This window comes from Cyprinodon tularosa, unplaced genomic scaffold (genome assembly GCF_016077235.1).
Source record: "Cyprinodon tularosa strain WSP-4 unplaced genomic scaffold, ASM1607723v1 ctg955, whole genome shotgun sequence".
Lineage (NCBI taxonomy): Eukaryota > Metazoa > Chordata > Actinopteri > Cyprinodontiformes > Cyprinodontidae > Cyprinodon > Cyprinodon tularosa.
This window is the reverse complement of record NW_024039735.1, coordinates 270819-288568: the sequence shown is the minus strand read 5'-3', so window position 1 is coordinate 288568 and position 17750 is coordinate 270819. Positions and strand designations below refer to the sequence as shown.

The window sequence follows — 17750 nt, the reverse complement described above, 5'->3', positions numbered from 1 at the left end:
CATTCGGGCGCTCCCAGATGTGCTGCATTCGGGCGCTCCCAGATGTGCTGCATCCGGGCGCTCCCAGATGTGCTGCATTCGGGCGCTCCCAGATGTGCTGCATTCGGGCGCTCCCAGATGTGCCGCATTCGGGCGCTCCCAGATGTGCCGCATTCGGGCGCTCCCAGATGTGCCGCATTCGGGCGCTCCCAGATGTGCCGCATCCGGGCGCTCCCAGATGTGCTGCATTCGGGCGCTCCCAGATGTGCCGCATTCGGGCGCTCCCAGATGTGCCGCATTCGGGCGCTCCCAGATGTGCCGCATTCGGGCGCTCCCAGATGTGCCGCATTCGGGCGCTCCCAGATGTGCCGCATTCGGGCGCTCCCAGATGTGCTGCATCCGGGCGCTGCCAGATGTGCTGCATCCGGGCGCTGCCAGATGTGCTGCATCCGGGCGCTCCCAGATGTGCCGCATTCGGGCGCTCCCAGATGTGCCGCATTCGGGCGCTCCCAGATGTGCCGCATTCGGGCGCTCCCAGATGTGCCGCATTCGGGCGCTCCCAGATGTGCCGCATCCGGGCGCTCCCAGATGTGCCGCATCCGGGCGCTCCCAGATGTGCTGCATCCGGGCGCTGCCAGATGTGCTGCATTCGGGCGCTCCCAGATGTGCTGCATTCGGGCGCTCCCAGATGTGCTGCATTCGGGCGCTGCCAGATGTGATGCATCCGGGCGCTCCCAGATGTGCTGCATTCGGGCGCTCCCAGATGTGCCGCATCCGGGCGCTCCCAGATGTGATGCATCCGGGCGCTCCCAGATGTGCTGCATTCAGGCGCTTCCAGCACTGGAATGAAAAGGAATGAGAGTCGGATTGAAGCGGCGTCCTGCTGGCGGCTTAAAGACGTAGAAACCGTTAGTTTGGCGTCAGGCTGACCTCCACTGCTCCCCTCTGAGGCGCCCGGAGCGGCGGAGGAGCGGCAGGTAGTCGATGCAGACGGCGCGCCTGTTCCCCAGCAGGCTGAGAGCCGACCGAGCGACGGCGAGCCTCTGGGACACGCTGGGGGGGGGGGGGGGGGGGAGTTAGATGATGACAGGAAACGCTGCCTCTACTGTAAATAGATCAATAGATCAATCAGGAAGCTGATTGGCTCCTGCAGGCTCACCTTGATCCACCTGGGGGAGGCTGAGCTGTAAAGCACAAGTTACGTTGTTTAGGGCGGTTGCTTAGCAACAGCCTGTCCTGCAGCCCGCCCCACTGTTCGCCGCTCAGGTTTGCTCTCCAGCCGTGCGCTTCGCTCCACGCCTCGGCGAGCCTCCGCCAGCAGCGCCGACCCCCCAGACCTTCAGCTGCAGCCTGGATCTCCTGAAGCGCCTCCGGCTTCCTTCTCCCCCCCTCCTCCCGCGGCTCATCCGTCATGCCATCCTTTAAAGCCGCTCCCGTCCAAAGGAAAGCGGCGGCGGCCGGCGGCTGTGAGGCAGACGGACTGAGCAGCGCATCAATGTTCGACATGAGGTCATAGAAATCTGCCAGGCTCTCCAGAGCGCCCATCAGCGCCTCGGCTGCACGCTGCTCCCATGAGCTCCGCGCTTCAGAGCGAGTCTCGCCGAGCGTCGGCGCTCTCTGAGGTCTGTAGGTTGAATCTGAAGCCGGTTTGGCGGCTGGCGATGAAGCGGCGCGTCTCCGTCGGCTGAGTCTGGAGGGTCTGAAGCACGACGGTGACTCAGTGGACCTGATGGTGTGATTAAGGTGGAGGTCGGCTTCTGGGGGCCTCAGCTCCATCTGCACCTGGGGGCGGGATGGGGGGGCCGCCATGGAGAGCAGGAGCTCCAGGTTGGAATAGAGAAGAGGCTGATTTCTCCTCCAGCTCTCTGATAGGATGCTGAGAAACGTTTCAGAGCAGGACTCCAGCTGCAGCGGAACGCATCATCAACATGGCGTCACTGTGAGGAAAACTTCATCTGATCCCAGCAGGAAGAAAACGGAAACTTCTTACCTGGAGGAAGTTTAGCAGGACAGTCGGGGTTAGAGGGTGGAGCCCCAGCATGTGTGCAGAGCAGCCTGCCAGCTGAGGAGGAACCGCTGGGTCCAAACCGCCGCCTTCTGCCGGCGAGCCGCCGCCTGCCGGTGAGCTGCGGTCCACATCTGCAGAAAGAATCAGTGATTTAGGGAGAATAATACTTGGTATTCATCCAGAAAAACGTGGCTCAGAGTATTTTGTTTTAAAGATGCGATCAGACAGAGCTGCAGCATTCAGGACGCCTCCGACTCTTCAGGTTCTGCTGCTTAGATCTAGCCTGACGTAGTCCGACTCAATTCTAGTCAGAATGAGTCTGATGCTGCTCCATAGAGCTGTGATTATGGGGCGTGTTTCCAACGAACCAGGAAAAAAAATGCCTCTGCACTCAATTGGATAGACCTACAACCAATAAGAGCAACGGAGTGCGTGACGTATGTTAAGCGATGCATAGTTGTTGTGAACAAAAATCAAAGCGTGCAGTTGCACGCCTAGAATAAGAAGATGAGCCTTGATCGCGTTTCTCTGTTCCTCTTTTAAAATTAATTTGCTGTCGATATCTTCTAGAACAGACCTAATAGCAGAATCTACTCACCTCAACTCTCCAGCGGCAGCCATTGTTGTTGTCACCCAAGCGTGCTTTGGTCACGTGGTTGATTACGTTACTGTTGATCATCTGTCCATCATCGTATAAAGCCCGCCCTGACAATTTGATTGGATCGCCTGACAGTGGGCGATCATACTCGCGCTACTATGGAGCAGAGCCAGACCGAACTTCCCGACCTCAAACCTTGTGGGCGGGACTAAGTTCGGAATGGCACCCAGGCTAGCTTAGATCCGCCATCAGTTAGAAATATCTCTCATAGTTGAAGTTTACCAATGATGAAAATTACAGACCTCTGATTATTCAGTAGGAGAGCCTTCTGTCAGAGGCTGACTGAATACTTTTTGGCTCCGCTTGGATGTCCCCCCCCCACCCCACCCCTTTAGGGGGCTACACCCCCTATAAAGGACAGTCTCTGCTGTTTACCTCAGAACTTCCTGCTGCAGGTAGAAGAAGCAGGAAGTTTAGCGCTAATTAAACCTTCCTGGAGTCAATTAGCTTCTCCTTCTAGTCGCTTCTCTTTTCTCTGCGTCACATGGAACCATTTAAAATCAGCCGACAGTAATAAAGGTTAAGCCGACCTCCATGCTGAGGCGTCCGTCCTCTGCCGCCGTTCACCCAGAGCTGCAGCTGCAGCAGGCAGCGTCTGACGTCTCCGCCTGAGACTCTGACCAGGCTGCTGGCTTCATCTAAAGGCAGTCGCACGTTTTCAGCCAGACACACCAGCTGCAGGAAGCTGCACACGTTCAGCTTTAAAGGACAGAAGCTAGAGATGATTTATCCCGCAGTCAGAGTTCTCTCCTGCAGACATGCATGCTGGGAAAACGCGCCCAGTGACTCACAGCTGATGGCGACTTGAAAACGATTTGGTCCAGGTAACCATGGAAACTCTGTCTGAATGAGCGATCTGAGGAAAACGAGAATCTCAGCGTGAATTTAACTGCATCCAGACCAACAGTTTGAGCCCCATTCCCACAGCCTCCACTCCGGGTCCCTGAGCAAGACCCTTAACCTCACACTGCTCCCCGGGCGCCGCACAATGGCCGCCCACTGCTCCCCGAGGGGAGGGGTTACATGCAGAGAGGCAGTTTTTTCAGGGTGGAATTAATAAAACTATTTATTTTATATTTCAGTTTCTGACCAGATCCAAAGAATAAAACATGGCGGCTATGGGAAGCAAAGAGGGACATTTAGCAGGTTATTATTTATTGCAGCTGTCTACATTTAAATTATTTGGTTTAGTAAGAAATGTGTAATTATAATAATAAGCTAATAAATCTTTGGACATTTATTACATTTTTGTTTTAGTTCAGTTTTAAAGCTCAGCAGGAGGTGAAGATGGTTTCCATGGAGCTTTATTCCTAACCAGAAACTAAATGAAACTTACCAGCGGTTGTCAGGACGACCGGCCGTTTGGTGGTGGTCAGGAAAGCCTTAATGGCTGCCAGGAAACCCACGTCAGCCTCAAACACCACATCCACCTGTCAGAGCGGGACGCGTCAAATAAGAACCAACCATGGCTTCAAGTCATCCATAAAGCAACGTTTCACCTCCTCAAACAGGATGAGGGACATGGCCGCCGCCGGCCTCCCGCTGGGCGCCGCCGACCTCCCGCTGGGCGCCGCCGACCTCCCGCTGGGCGCCGCCGACCTCCCGCTGGGCGCCGCCGGCCTCCCGCTGGGCGCCGCCGCCGGCCTCCCGCTGGGCGCCGCCGACCTCCCGCTGGGCGCCGCCGACCTCCCGCTGGGCGCCGCCGACCTCCCGCTGGGCGCCGCCGACCTCCCGCTGGGCGCCGCCGACCTCCCGCTGGGCGCCGCCGACCTCCCGCTGGGCGCCGCCAACCTCCCGCTGGGCGCCGCCGGCCTCCCGCTGGGCGCCGACCTTCCAGCTTCCTCCATCTTTGGCTTTCTAGTCTGACCTGCTTCTCGCTTCGCCTTAAAGAAACACGCTAAAGTAACGGCGCTCGGCTTGGCTTTGACCTTACGACCTGAGGCGCTCCGAGCCGCACCTCTTATAGATTTAGGAAGTTTTACTTTTCCTGTAAAAACATAAAAACAGGAAGAAACACAGTTTGTAAAAGAAGTGGAAAACGTAGAAATGTTGAACGAAAAAGTGCTCATTTAATCATCACTTTATTACCAATATTTACTAAAATCACATCTAATATCAACTTTTATTCAAGTTGAACAGATTTATTCAAAGATGAAGCTAAACTCTCAGATTTCTGTAGAAAGGAAACTTTTACCGGCTTTTAGAAAAACAAGTTAATTCATCTTCCTTTGGATTTTAATGAAACCATCGGAAGGAAACGGGGTCAAAGTTCAGCTGAAAACCATCCAGAGCAATGCTAGGCTAACATTAGCTTAGCTTTGTGTTGTTTTTCACTTGCTAATGCCTCCCACCTGCTAATGCCTCCCACCTGCTAATGCCTCCCACCTGCTAATGCCTCCCACCTGCTAATGCCTCCCACCTGCTGAGGCCTCCCACCTGCTAATGCCTCCCACCTGCTAATGCCTCCCACCTGCTAATGCCTCCCACCTGCTAATGCCTCCCACCTGCTGAGGCCTCCCACCTGCTAATGCCTCCCACCTGCTAATGCCTCCCACCTGCTAATGCCTCCCACCTGCTAATGCCTCCCACCTGCTGAGGCCTCCCACCTGCTAATGCCTCCCACCTGCTAATGCCTCCCACCTGCTAATGCCTCCCACCTGCTAATGCCTCCCACCTGCTAATGCCTCCCACCTGCTAATGCCTCCCACCTGCTAATGCCTCCCACCTGCTAATGCCTCCCACCTGCTGAGGCCTCCCACCTGCTAATGCCTCCCACCTGCTGAGGCCTCCCACCTGCTAATGCCTCCCACCTGCTGAGGCCTCCCACCTGCTAATGCCTCCCACCTGCTGAGGCCTCCCACCTGCTAATGCCTCCCACCTGCTGAGGCCTCCCACCTGCTAATGCCTCCCACCTGCTGAGGCCTCCCACCTGCTAATGCCTCCCACCTGCTAATGCCTCCTACCTGCTAATGCCTCCCACCTGCTAATGCCTCCCACCTGCTGAGGCCTCCCACCTGCTAATGCCTCCCACCTGCTAATGCCTCCCACCTGCTGAGGCCTCCCACCTGCTAATGCCTCCCACCTGCTAATGCCTCCCACCTGCTGAGGCCTCCCACCTGCTAATGCCTCCCACCTGCTAATGCCTCCCACCTGCTAATGCCTCCCACCTGCTGAGGCCTCCCACCTGTTAATGCCTCCCACCTGCTAATGCCTCCCACCTGCTAATGCCTCCCACCTGCTAATGCCTCCCACCTGCTAATGCCTCCCACCTGCTAATGCCTCCCACCTGTTAATGCCTCCCACCTGTTAATGCCTCCCACCTGCTAATGCCTCCCACCTGCTAATGCCTCCCACCTGTTAATGCCTCCCACCTGCTAATGCCTCCCACCTGTTAATGCCTCCCACCTGCTAATGCCTCCCACCTGCTGAGGCCTCCCACCTGCTAATGCCTCCCACCTGCTAATGCCTCCCACCTGCTAATGCCTCCCACCTGCTAATACCTCCCACCTGCTAATGCCTCCCACCTGCTAATGCCTCCCACCTGCTAATGCCTCCCACCTGCCGAGGCCTCCCACCTGTTAATACCTCCCACCTGTTAATACCTCCCACCTGCTAATGCCTCCCACCTGCTAATGCCTCCCACCTGCTAATGCCTCCCACCTGCTAATGCCTCCCACCTGTTAATGCCTCCCACCTGCTAATGCCTCCCACCTGATAATGCCTCCCACCTGCTAATGCCTCCCACCTGCTAATGCCTCCCACCTGCTAATGCCTCCCACCTGCTAATGCCTCCCACCTGTTAATGCCTCCTACCTGCTGAGGCCTCTGGTTTAGGGGCGGAGCGGTCAGTGTTGAAGTTGTTGAAGTACGCCGGCTTCAGGGGATGGTCTCCTGGGATGTCCACCAGGTGAGACTGCGTGGCCTCCTTCAGCTGAGCCAGAACATGGCGCCCGCTGCGCTGAGAGGAACAGTTCACCTCAAACACCTGTGGTATAAGGAGGAGGGGGAGGGGCTAATAGATCCTATCAAGTTAAAGAGCAGCTCAGTTCTGTGTCATTCCTCCTCTGACCACCAGGGGCAGTAAACCACCTGGATCTGTCTCCTCGCGCTCCACGCAGGTCGGGGTTAAATGTGAACAAAGTGATACATGTGAGCCCCCCCCCCCAAGCTCTGACTGAGGCATGTCGGTCAGAGAGGACAGATTCATAGACGCCCGTCCAGGGGGGGCTAAACACTCACAGCTGGAACAGCTGAACGTAAAAGCCTGCCGCACTTTTCAGAGTTCTAAAGCCAAAGACAGTTTTCCCACCTTGAAGCCGAGCTGCTGAGCGCAGGCATAGACAGCGGCCGTCTTTCCCACCCCTGAGGGTCCCGTTAGCAGCATGGCCTTAGCCAGCGGCTCCTTTCCTACGCCGTCGCCCTGGAAGGCGCCACAGTCCCAGAAATCTGGACGCAGGAAATAAAAATGTTTACAACATAATTAAAAAAACATTAATTATCTCAAACTTTGAGGGAAAGAAAGAATTTTACCGTTTCCTTCCTCCATCCGCTGCTCCTCACCTTCAGCTCTTAGTTTCCATTTCTGCAACCAGCTGATCAAAAGGAGGAGACCCCCCCCCAGTGTTAGCTATAGGATGGAGGAATGAAGCCGTACCTGTGAGCCCCCCCCCCGCCCCCCGTACCTGTGCAGCTTGGTGACGGAGGCGGAGTTACCGATCACTTCACTGGAATGTTGAGGAAAATACTTGTTGGTCCAGAGATCTTCCTCCAGACGGACGCCTGGATAAAAGGAGGGAAACTGGTTCAGGTTTCCATCTAATCCGTGTTTAAATTCATCCTGAAACAAGTTTAACTTGAATGTTTATTTAAAACCAGAAAATAAAGCTGAACTGGAAAAGAAGCTGCTGAGCCGATCTTCTGCTTCTATAAAACCTGGAACTCAACGTTAATCCAGACATTTAGAGTTTAACAAGTTTCCTGGATGAGAAACAAAATGCAGCGGATTGTTTTTCACTTTTCTGGAACGTTGCTGCAGATTTTAGCTCTATTGGACGTCAGCAGGAGCAAGGAGGAGCTACAGCTGCTGCTCCTCCACCTGCAGGAGGAGCAGCTTTAGGAGGAGGAGCAGCTTTAGGAGGAGGAGCAGCTTTAGGAGGAGGAGCAGCTTTAGGAGCAGCTTTAGGAGGAGGAGCAGTTTTAGGAGCAGGAGCAGCTTTAGGAGCAGCTTTAGGAGCAGGAGCAGCTTTAGGAGGAGGAGCAGCTTTAGGAGCAGGAGCAGCTTTAGGAGGAGGAGCAGCTTTAGGAGGAGGAGGAGCAGCTTTAGGAGGAGGAGCAGCTTTAGGAGGAGGAGCAGTTTTAGGAGCAGGAGCAGCTTTAGGAGGAGGAGCAGCTTTAGGAGGAGGAGCAGCTTTAGGAGGAGGAGCAGTTTTAGGAGCAGGAGCAGCTTTAGGAGGAGGAGCAGCTTTAGGAACAGGAGCAGCTTTAGGAGCAGGAGCAGCTTTAGGAGCAGGAGCAGCTTTAGGAGGAGGAGCAGCTTTAGGAGGAGGAGCAGCTTTAGGAGGAGGAGGAGCAGCTTTAGGAGGAGGAGCAGCTTTAGGAGCAGGAGCAGCTTTAGGAGGAGGAGCAGCTTTAGGAGGAGGAGCAGCTTTAGGAGGAGGAGCAGCTTTAGGAGGAGGAGCAGCTTTAGGAACAGGAGCAGCTTTAGGAGCAGGAGCAGCTTTAGGAGCAGGAGCAGCTTTAGGAGGAGGAGCAGCTTTAGGAGGAGGAGCAGCTTTAGGAGGAGGAGGAGCAGCTTTAGGAGGAGGAGGAGCAGCTTTAGGAGGAGGAGCAGCTTTAGGAGGAGGAGCAGCTTTAGGAGGAGGAGCAGCTTTAGGAGGAGGAGGAGCAGCTTTAGGAGGAGGAGCAGCTTTAGGAGGAGGAGCAGCTTTAGGAGGAGGAGCAGCTTTAGGAGGAGGAGGAGCAGCTTTAGGAGGAGGAGCAGCTTTAGGAGCAGGAGCAGCTTTAGGAGGAGGAGCAGCTTTAGGAGGAGGAGCAGCTTTAGGAGGAGGAGGAGCAGCTTTAGGAGGAGGAGCAGCTTTAGGAGGAGGAGCAGCTTTAGGAGGAGGAGCAGCTTTAGGAGCAGGAGCAGCTTTAGGAGGAGGAGCAGCTTTAGGAGGAGGAGCAGTTTTAGGAGCAGGAGCAGCTTTAGGAGCAGGAGCAGCTTTAGGAGCAGGAGCAGCTTTAGGAGCAGGAGCAGTTTTAGGAGCAGGAGCAGCTTTAGGAGGAGGAGCAGCTTTAGGAGCAGGAGCAGCTTTAGGAGGAGGAGCAGCTTTAGGAGGAGGAGGAGCAGCTTTAGGAGGAGGAGCAGCTTTAGGAGGAGGAGCAGTTTTAGGAGGAGGAGCAGCTTTAGGAGGAGGAGCAGTTTTAGGAGCAGGAGCAGCTTTAGGAGCAGGAGCAGTTTTAGGAGCAGGAGCAGCTTTAGGAGCAGGAGCAGCTTTAGGAGCAGGAGCAGTTTTAGGAGCAGGAGCAGCTTTAGGAGGAGGAGCAGCTTTAGGAGCAGGAGCAGCTTTAGGAGGAGGAGCAGCTTTAGGAGCAGGAGCAGCTTTAGGAGCAGGAGCAGTTTTAGGAGCAGGAGCAGCTTTAGGAGGAGGAGCAGCTTTAGGAGGAGGAGCAGTTTTAGGAGCAGGAGCAGCTTTAGGAGGAGGAGCAGCTTTAGGAGGAGGAGCAGCTTTAGGAGGAGGAGGAGCAGCTTTAGGAGCAGCTTTAGGAGCAGGAGCAGCTTTAGGAGGAGGAGCAGTTTTAGGAGCAGGAGCAGCTTTAGGAGCAGCTTTAGGAGCAGGAGCAGCTTTAGGAGGAGGAGGAGCAGCTTTAGGAGGAGGAGCAGCTTTAGGAGGAGGAGCAGCTTTAGGAGCAGGAGCAGCTTTAGGAGGAGGAGCAGCTTTAGGAGGAGGAGGAGCTTTAGGAGCAGGAGCAGCTTTAGGAGGAGGAGCAGCTTTAGGAGGAGGAGGAGCAGCTTTAGGAGGAGGAGCAGCTTTAGGAGCAGGAGCAGTTTTAGGAGCAGGAGCAGCTTTAGGAGCAGGAGCAGCTTTAGGAGGAGGAGCAGCTTTAGGAGCAGGAGCAGCTTTAGGAGCAGGAGCAGCTTTAGGAGGAGGAGCAGCTTTAGGAGCAGGAGCAGCTTTAGGAGCAGGAGCAGCTTTAGGAGGAGGAGCAGCTTTAGGAGGAGGAGCAGCTTTAGGAGGAGGAGCAGCTTTAGGAGCAGGAGCAGCTTTAGGAGCAGGAGCAGCTTTAGGAGCAGGAGCAGCTTTAGGAGCAGGAGCAGCTTTAGGAGGAGGAGCAGCTTTAGGAGCAGGAGCAGCTTTAGGAGGAGGAGCAGCTTTAGGAGGAGGAGGAGCAGCTTTAGGAGGAGGAGGAGCAGCTTTAGGAGGAGGAGCAGCTTTAGGAGGAGGAGCAGCTTTAGGAGCAGGAGCAGCTTTAGGAGCAGGAGCAGCTTTAGGAGGAGGAGCAGCTTTAGGAGGAGGAGGAGCAGCTTTAGGAGGAGGAGCAGCTTTAGGAGCAGGAGCAGTTTTAGGAGCAGGAGCAGCTTTAGGAGGAGGAGCAGCTTTAGGAGCAGGAGCAGCTTTAGGAGCAGGAGCAGCTTTAGGAGCAGGAGCAGTTTTAGGAGCAGGAGCAGCTTTAGGAGCAGGAGCAGCTTTAGGAGCAGGAGCAGCTTTAGGAGGAGGAGCAGCTTTAGGAGCAGGAGCAGCTTTAGGAGCAGGAGCAGCTTTAGGAGCAGGAGCAGTTTTAGGAGCAGGAGCAGCTTTAGGAGCAGGAGCAGTTTTAGGAGCAGGAGCAGCTTTAGGAGGAGGAGCAGCTTTAGGAGCAGGAGCAGCTTTAGGAGGAGGAGCAGCTTTAGGAGCAGGAGCAGCTTTAGGAGCAGGAGCAGTTTTAGGAGCAGGAGCAGCTTTAGGAGGAGGAGCAGCTTTAGGAGGAGGAGCGGTTTTAGGAGCAGGAGCAGCTTTAGGAGGAGGAGCAGCTTTAGGAGGAGGAGCAGCTTTAGGAGGAGGAGGAGCAGCTTTAGGAGCAGCTTTAGGAGCAGGAGCAGCTTTAGGAGGAGGAGCAGTTTTAGGAGCAGGAGCAGCTTTAGGAGCAGCTTTAGGAGCAGGAGCAGCTTTAGGAGGAGGAGCAGTTTTAGGAGCAGGAGCAGCTTTAGGAGCAGCTTTAGGAGCAGGAGCAGCTTTAGGAGGAGGAGCAGCTTTAGGAGCAGGAGCAGCTTTAGGAGGAGGAGCAGCTTTAGGAGGAGGAGGAGCAGCTTTAGGAGGAGGAGCAGCTTTAGGAGGAGGAGCAGTTTTAGGAGCAGGAGCAGCTTTAGGAGGAGGAGCAGCTTTAGGAGGAGGAGCAGTTTTAGGAGCAGGAGCAGCTTTAGGAGCAGGAGCAGCTTTAGGAGCAGGAGCAGCTTTAGGAGCAGGAGCAGCTTTAGGAGGAGGAGCAGCTTTAGGAGCAGGAGCAGCTTTAGGAGGAGGAGCAGCTTTAGGAGGAGGAGCAGCTTTAGGAGGAGGAGGAGCAGCTTTAGGAGGAGGAGCAGCTTTAGGAGCAGGAGCAGCTTTAGGAGGAGGAGCAGCTTTAGGAGGAGGAGCAGCTTTAGGAGGAGGAGCAGCTTTAGGAGGAGGAGGAGCAGCTTTAGGAGGAGGAGCAGCTTTAGGAGCAGGAGCAGCTTTAGGAGGAGGAGCAGCTTTAGGAGCAGGAGCAGTTTTAGGAGCAGGAGCAGCTTTAGGAGGAGGAGCAGCTTTAGGAGCAGGAGCAGCTTTAGGAGGAGGAGCAGCTTTAGGAGGAGGAGGAGCAGCTTTAGGAGGAGGAGGAGCAGCTTTAGGAGGAGGAGCAGTTTTAGGAGCAGGAGCAGCTTTAGGAGGAGGAGCAGTTTTAGGAGCAGGAGCAGTTTTAGGAGCAGGAGCAGTTTTAGGAGCAGGAGCAGCTTTAGGAGGAGGAGCAGTTTTAGGAGCAGGAGCAGTTTTAGGAGCAGGAGCAGTTTTAGGAGCAGGAGCAGCTTTAGGAGGAGGAGCAGCTTTAGGAGCAGGAGCAGCTTTAGGAGGAGGAGCAGCTTTAGGAGGAGGAGGAGCAGCTTTAGGAGCAGGAGCAGTTTTAGGAGGAGGAGCAGCTTTAGGAGGAGGAGCAGTTTTAGGAGCAGGAGCAGCTTTAGGAGGAGGAGCAGTTTTAGGAGCAGGAGCAGTTTTAGGAGCAGGAGCAGCTTTAGGAGGAGGAGCAGCTTTAGGAGCAGGAGCAGCTTTAGGAGGAGGAGCAGCTTTAGGAGGAGGAGGAGCAGCTTTAGCAGGAGGAGCAGCTTTAGGAGCAGGAGCAGCTTTAGGAGCAGGAGCAGCTTTAGGAGCAGGAGCAGCTTTAGGAGCAGGAGCAGCTTTAGGAGGAGGAGCAGCTTTAGGAGCAGGAGCAGCTTTAGGAGGAGGAGCAGCTTTAGGAGGAGGAGGAGCAGCTTTAGGAGGAGGAGCAGCTTTAGGAGCAGGAGCAGCTTTAGGAGGAGGAGCAGCTTTAGGAGGAGGAGCAGCTTTAGGAGGAGGAGCAGCTTTAGGAGGAGGAGGAGCAGCTTTAGGAGGAGGAGCAGCTTTAGGAGGAGGAGCAGCTTTAGGAGGAGGAGGAGCAGCTTTAGGAGGAGGAGCAGCTTTAGGAGCAGGAGCAGCTTTAGGAGGAGGAGCAGCTTTAGGAGCAGGAGCAGCTTTAGGAGCAGGAGCAGCTTTAGGAGGAGGAGCAGCTTTAGGAGCAGGAGCAGCTTTAGGAGGAGGAGCAGCTTTAGGAGGAGGAGGAGCAGCTTTAGGAGCAGGAGCAGCTTTAGGAGGAGGAGCAGTTTTAGGAGCAGGAGCAGCTTTAGGAGGAGGAGCAGTTTTAGGAGCAGGAGCAGTTTTAGGAGCAGGAGCAGTTTTAGGAGCAGGAGCAGCTTTAGGAGGAGGAGCAGTTTTAGGAGCAGGAGCAGCTTTAGGAGGAGGAGCAGTTTTAGGAGCAGGAGCAGTTTTAGGAGCAGGAGCAGCTTTAGGAGGAGGAGCAGCTTTAGGAGCAGGAGCAGCTTTAGGAGGAGGAGCAGCTTTAGGAGGAGGAGGAGCAGCTTTAGGAGCAGGAGCAGCTTTAGGAGGAGGAGCAGCTTTAGGAGGAGGAGCAGTTTTAGGAGCAGGAGCAGCTTTAGGAGGAGGAGCAGTTTTAGGAGCAGGAGCAGTTTTAGGAGCAGGAGCAGCTTTAGGAGGAGGAGCAGTTTTAGGAGCAGGAGCAGTTTTAGGAGCAGGAGCAGTTTTAGGAGCAGGAGCAGCTTTAGGAGGAGGAGCAGTTTTAGGAGCAGGAGCAGCTTTAGGAGGAGGAGCAGTTTTAGGAGCAGGAGCAGTTTTAGGAGCAGGAGCAGCTTTAGGAGGAGGAGCAGCTTTAGGAGCAGGAGCAGCTTTAGGAGGAGGAGCAGCTTTAGGAGGAGGAGGAGCAGCTTTAGGAGCAGGAGCAGTTTTAGGAGGAGGAGCAGCTTTAGGAGGAGGAGCAGTTTTAGGAGCAGGAGCAGCTTTAGGAGGAGGAGCAGTTTTAGGAGCAGGAGCAGTTTTAGGAGCAGGAGCAGCTTTAGGAGGAGGAGCAGCTTTAGGAGCAGGAGCAGCTTTAGGAGGAGGAGCAGCTTTAGGAGGAGGAGGAGCAGCTTTAGGAGGAGGAGCAGCTTTAGGAGGAGGAGCAGTTTTAGGAGCAGGAGCAGCTTTAGGAGCAGGAGCAGCTTTAGGAGCAGGAGCAGCTTTAGGAGCAGGAGCAGTTTTAGGAGCAGGAGCAGCTTTAGGAGGAGGAGCAGCTTTAGGAGGAGGAGCAGCTTTAGGAGCAGGAGCAGTTTTAGGAGCAGGAGCAGCTTTAGGAGGAGGAGCAGTTTTAGGAGCAGGAGCAGCTTTAGGAGGAGGAGCAGTTTTAGGAGCAGGAGCAGTTTTAGGAGCAGGAGCAGCTTTAGGAGGAGGAGCAGCTTTAGGAGCAGGAGCAGCTTTAGGAGGAGGAGCAGCTTTAGGAGGAGGAGGAGCAGCTTTAGGAGGAGGAGCAGCTTTAGGAGGAGGAGCAGTTTTAGGAGCAGGAGCAGCTTTAGGAGCAGGAGCAGCTTTAGGAGCAGGAGCAGCTTTAGGAGCAGGAGCAGTTTTAGGAGGAGGAGCAGCTTTAGGAGCAGGAGCAGCTTTAGGAGGAGGAGCAGCTTTAGGAGGAGGAGCAGCTTTAGGAGCAGGAGCAGCTTTAGGAGCAGGAGCAGTTTTAGGAGCAGGAGCAGCTTTAGGAGGAGGAGCAGCTTTAGGAGCAGGAGCAGCTTTAGGAGGAGGAGCAGCTTTAGGAGGAGGAGGAGCAGCTTTAGGAGGAGGAGCAGCTTTAGGAGGAGGAGCAGTTTTAGGAGCAGGAGCAGCTTTAGGAGCAGGAGCAGCTTTAGGAGCAGGAGCAGCTTTAGGAGCAGGAGCAGCTTTAGGAGGAGGAGCAGCTTTAGGAGCAGGAGCAGCTTTAGGAGGAGGAGCAGCTTTAGGAGGAGGAGCAGTTTTAGGAGCAGGAGCAGGAGGAGGAGCAGCTTTAGGAGGAGGAGGAGCAGCTTTAGGAGGAGGAGCAGCTTTAGGAGGAGGAGCAGCTTTAGGAGGAGGAGCAGCTTTAGGAGGAGGAGCAGCTTTAGGAGGAGGAGCAGCTTTAGGAGCAGGAGCAGCTTTAGGAGCAGGAGCAGCTTTAGGAGGAGGAGCAGCTTTAGGAGGAGGAGCAGTTTTAGGAGCAGGAGCAGCTTTAGGAGGAGGAGGAGCAGCTTTAGGAGGAGGAGGAGCAGCTTTAGGAGGAGGAGCAGTTTTAGGAGCAGGAGCAGCTTTAGGAGCAGGAGCAGCTTTAGGAGGAGGAGCAGCTTTAGGAGGAGGAGCAGCTTTAGGAGGAGGAGCAGTTTTAGGAGCAGGAGCAGCTTTAGGAGCAGGAGCAGCTTTAGGAGGAGGAGCAGCTTTAGGAGGAGGAGCAGCTTTAGGAGGAGGAGCAGTTTTAGGAGCAGGAGCAGCTTTAGGAGGAGGAGCAGCTTTAGGAGGAGGAGCAGCTTTAGGAGGAGGAGCAGCTTTAGGAGCAGGAGCAGCTTTAGGAGGAGGAGCAGCTTTAGGAGGAGGAGCAGCTTTAGGAGGAGGAGCAGCTTTAGGAGGAGGAGCAGCTTTAGGAGGAGGAGCAGCTTTAGGAGGAGGAGCAGCTTTAGGAGGAACACGTTTAGAAACACATCTGATGTTACAGATTATCATCTGAACATCCAAACGCAGATGCTGCTTCCAATCTGAAGCATATGAACAAGCACGGCGGTGGAGGAATGATGATTTGGGCTTGACCCTACAATAAACCTTAAAAAGGAAATCTCAGACAGAAGCGGCTACAATAGAATAGAATAGAATAGAACAGAATAGAAACCCCTTTATTGTCCCATAATGGGGAAATTCTGGTGTTTTCAGCAGCAAAAAGATTAAATGTGGAGCTTAGAAAAATGTCTAAGAATAAAACAATAGTGAAAAGTTAAAAGATAAACAATAAAATCCTGTAAAGTGTTTTAACGATATAAAACTGGAGAATAAATAACCAATAAACAGCTATGGACATTTTACAGTAAATAGAAAATAGGAGCAACATCAGAGATGAAAGCAGCAGGTTATTGAACTGACTGAGGTAGAAACTCAGTAACTGATGGCGTTTCCTCTGCGCTACTTCTCCACTTCCTGTCTGACATGGAACCGAGTCCGGACTCGGCCTCCAATCACAGGTCACTTCTGCTGCTCTTCTTCTCTCCTTTACAGACAATAGAAACCAATAAAAGTGAACCTCACCTGCAGAAGCTGGATCCTGAAGCTCATCACTGGTTTTCTTCAGCAAAGACTGGAAAACTGTTGGTACTGGAAAACCTGGGTTGGATTGTTGGATTTCTTCCAGGAGGAGGTCCAGATGTGAGGATGGTAGTCTGGCCCTCCGGCGCCTGCATGGCACCGCAGCCTCATGTTTACCTGTCAGGTGGAGGTCCAGATGTGAGGATGGTAGTCTGGCCCTCCGGCGCCTGCATGGCACCGCAGCCTCATGTTTACCTGTCAGGTGGAGGTCCAGATGTGAGGATGGTAGTCTGGCCCTCCGGCGCCTGCATGGCACCGCAGCCTCATGTTTACCTGTCAGGTGGAGGTCCAGATGTGAGGATGGTAGTCTGGCCCTCCGGCGCCTGCATGGCACCGCAGCCTCATGTTTACCTGTCAGGTGGGATCCTGAATGGTGACTTTTCACTTTCTGAGGAAGAGGTTTGTTTTCAGTCGGATCAGAGCCTCCCTCACAGCTCCCTTTACCCCCCCTCTGGAGGTTGGTGGGGGAGAAAATGGGAGCTATTTTAGAGCCAGTGCTGGGTGCTCTCCCCCCCTCCCCGATGGGAGGAGCAGCGAGGCTTTCCTTCCAGGTCTCCCCCTCAGAGCAGCAGCCTGGCAGCAGCTGATCTGCCTGTTTGGCGCCTTTTTGCCGTTTCAGTTTGTTTCGCTTCATCTGAGCAACATCACACTCTGCACTCTGCTGCCATTTTGGATTTGGCGCTCGGCTGTGACGCACAGTGACAGCGTCAAACTGTGCGACGTAAACCAAACTGGTAGACCAGCTGACTCCTTTAGATGGTCTCCTATTGGCCCAAAGTTCAGCTCGATATGTTCGATAAGCTCATTGATAATATAATGATTCCATTCATTTAAAGCCGGAGAGAAGCTCTAGGAGGAGGTCACGTGGGACCAAAGATCGTCTATTCTTCTTCTTCTTCTTCTATTGAGTTTTCTGGCAGTTTGCATCCTGTGTGCATTACCGCCATCAACTGGACGGAGATGTAATTCAGAAATATAATGCCTATATATCTTTATATCTTCATGAAACTAAATTCTATCTATACTTACACACACGCACATACACACACTAAATTCTCCCAGCTAATTCTGTATCTTTTAAATATTTAATAAGTGCTTTAATTATCTTATCTGATTGATGCTTCCCTAATAAATCAGCCATCTTTACTGAACTCCCCATTACCCTTTCCAGTTCTTTCCTCTCTTTTATATATTTGCTACAATAGATCAACACATGTTCTAAGATCGTCTATTGCGGAAGGGATGAGACATTAGAAAGTCTTTTCTAATAGTTAAATTAATCACTGTTATTAATAATAATACTTTGGACTGGTAATGCACTTTATATTTATACAAATCCCAAAGTGCTATTTACTAAAACAGGTTAGTCCTAAATGAAAAAACTTGGGGACAAAAAATAAAATCAAAGACAATAAGTAAAAAAAATATAAAATAAAATAAAGAAATTGGGGAAATAGTTCAATTAAAAGCTCTACTAAAAAGTGGATTTTAAGGTCATGTTTAAAAGCACCTGTGGGGCCCTCAGGGGGCCCGGGTTCCCCAGAAAGCCCCACCCACCTTTATTATTCAGGAATCCATTACTAATAATACTGTAATTTTATTTGCTTTTTTCCAAATACAATTTTAAAATAAAGATTTAAAAACCAACCCAGTGGATCACAGCTCCCTGACATCCAAGGCTGCTTTCACCCCTGGCTGAGGCCCCCGTTCTGACTGAAGCCAGAGTACCTGGAGAGAAACCTACGGATACAGAAAATCCTCCCACTGATGATCAGGTTCATTATTCTTTAACACAAACATAAAAGAAAAAAATGTCTTTCTGCAAGACTTGTGTATAAATTTATAAATAATAATGTTGGATTTTAAGCAAAAGAAAGTTAAACTAATTGTTGGTCGTCATGGAGACGGATTCAGACTCACCTTTAGTAGCGTTTTAAACAGAGAAGCAGGTTGGACGGAGCGTCGGCCTAATTTATAGAGATTAGAGGAGTCATCATTTAATCAACCAGATCTACATAGATCGCTCTCATTCAGTAGAAATGTTCAAACTGACAACAGGTTCAGTCGCATAACGAGTTACAGAATAAAGGAGATAAAAGGCTTCGTATTGAATCTAGTTTTATAGATCCTTTACCAACTTTATAAGCCCTGATATGATGTTCATCACTGCCAACTAAATGAAGTAATACAGCCACTCTGTGTCTTAGTTCTATCTCACCGTTAACCACTTTATTGAACGACATGATCCACCCCCCCCCCCAAACACACACACACACAC

At 53.0% G+C, this 17750-nt stretch overlaps 1 protein-coding gene across 6 annotated transcripts; it reads right to left on the bottom strand.

Annotated features, from left to right (window-relative positions):
* Nucleotides 1–516: 516 nt before the first annotated feature.
* LOC119776764 (ATPase family AAA domain-containing protein 5-like) lies at nt 517–16365 on the bottom strand. 6 transcript variants are annotated; one of them, XM_038275353.1, is made up of 15 exons: nt 15416–16365; nt 7328–7424; nt 7176–7237; nt 6955–7091; nt 6459–6630; nt 4476–4632; nt 4145–4265; nt 3982–4075; nt 3437–3501; nt 3176–3344; nt 1970–2118; nt 1139–1884; nt 910–1032; nt 788–819; nt 517–612 (listed from the first exon to the last, which is right to left on the bottom strand). In XM_038275353.1, the coding sequence occupies exons 1-14, from the start codon at nt 16104–16106 to the stop codon at nt 804–806; spliced, it is 2799 nt and encodes a 932-aa protein (XP_038131281.1). In that variant the 5' UTR covers nt 16107–16365; the 3' UTR covers nt 517–612; nt 788–803. The 6 variants fall into 6 exon arrangements, with proteins under 6 accessions (XP_038131281.1, XP_038131284.1, XP_038131283.1 ...); XM_038275356.1 differs by lacking the exon at nt 517–612 and having other exon boundaries at nt 700–819; nt 15416–15532; nt 15611–16365; XM_038275355.1 differs by lacking the exon at nt 517–612 and having other exon boundaries at nt 700–819; nt 15416–15745; nt 15824–16365.
* Nucleotides 16366–17750: the final 1385 nt, after the last annotated feature.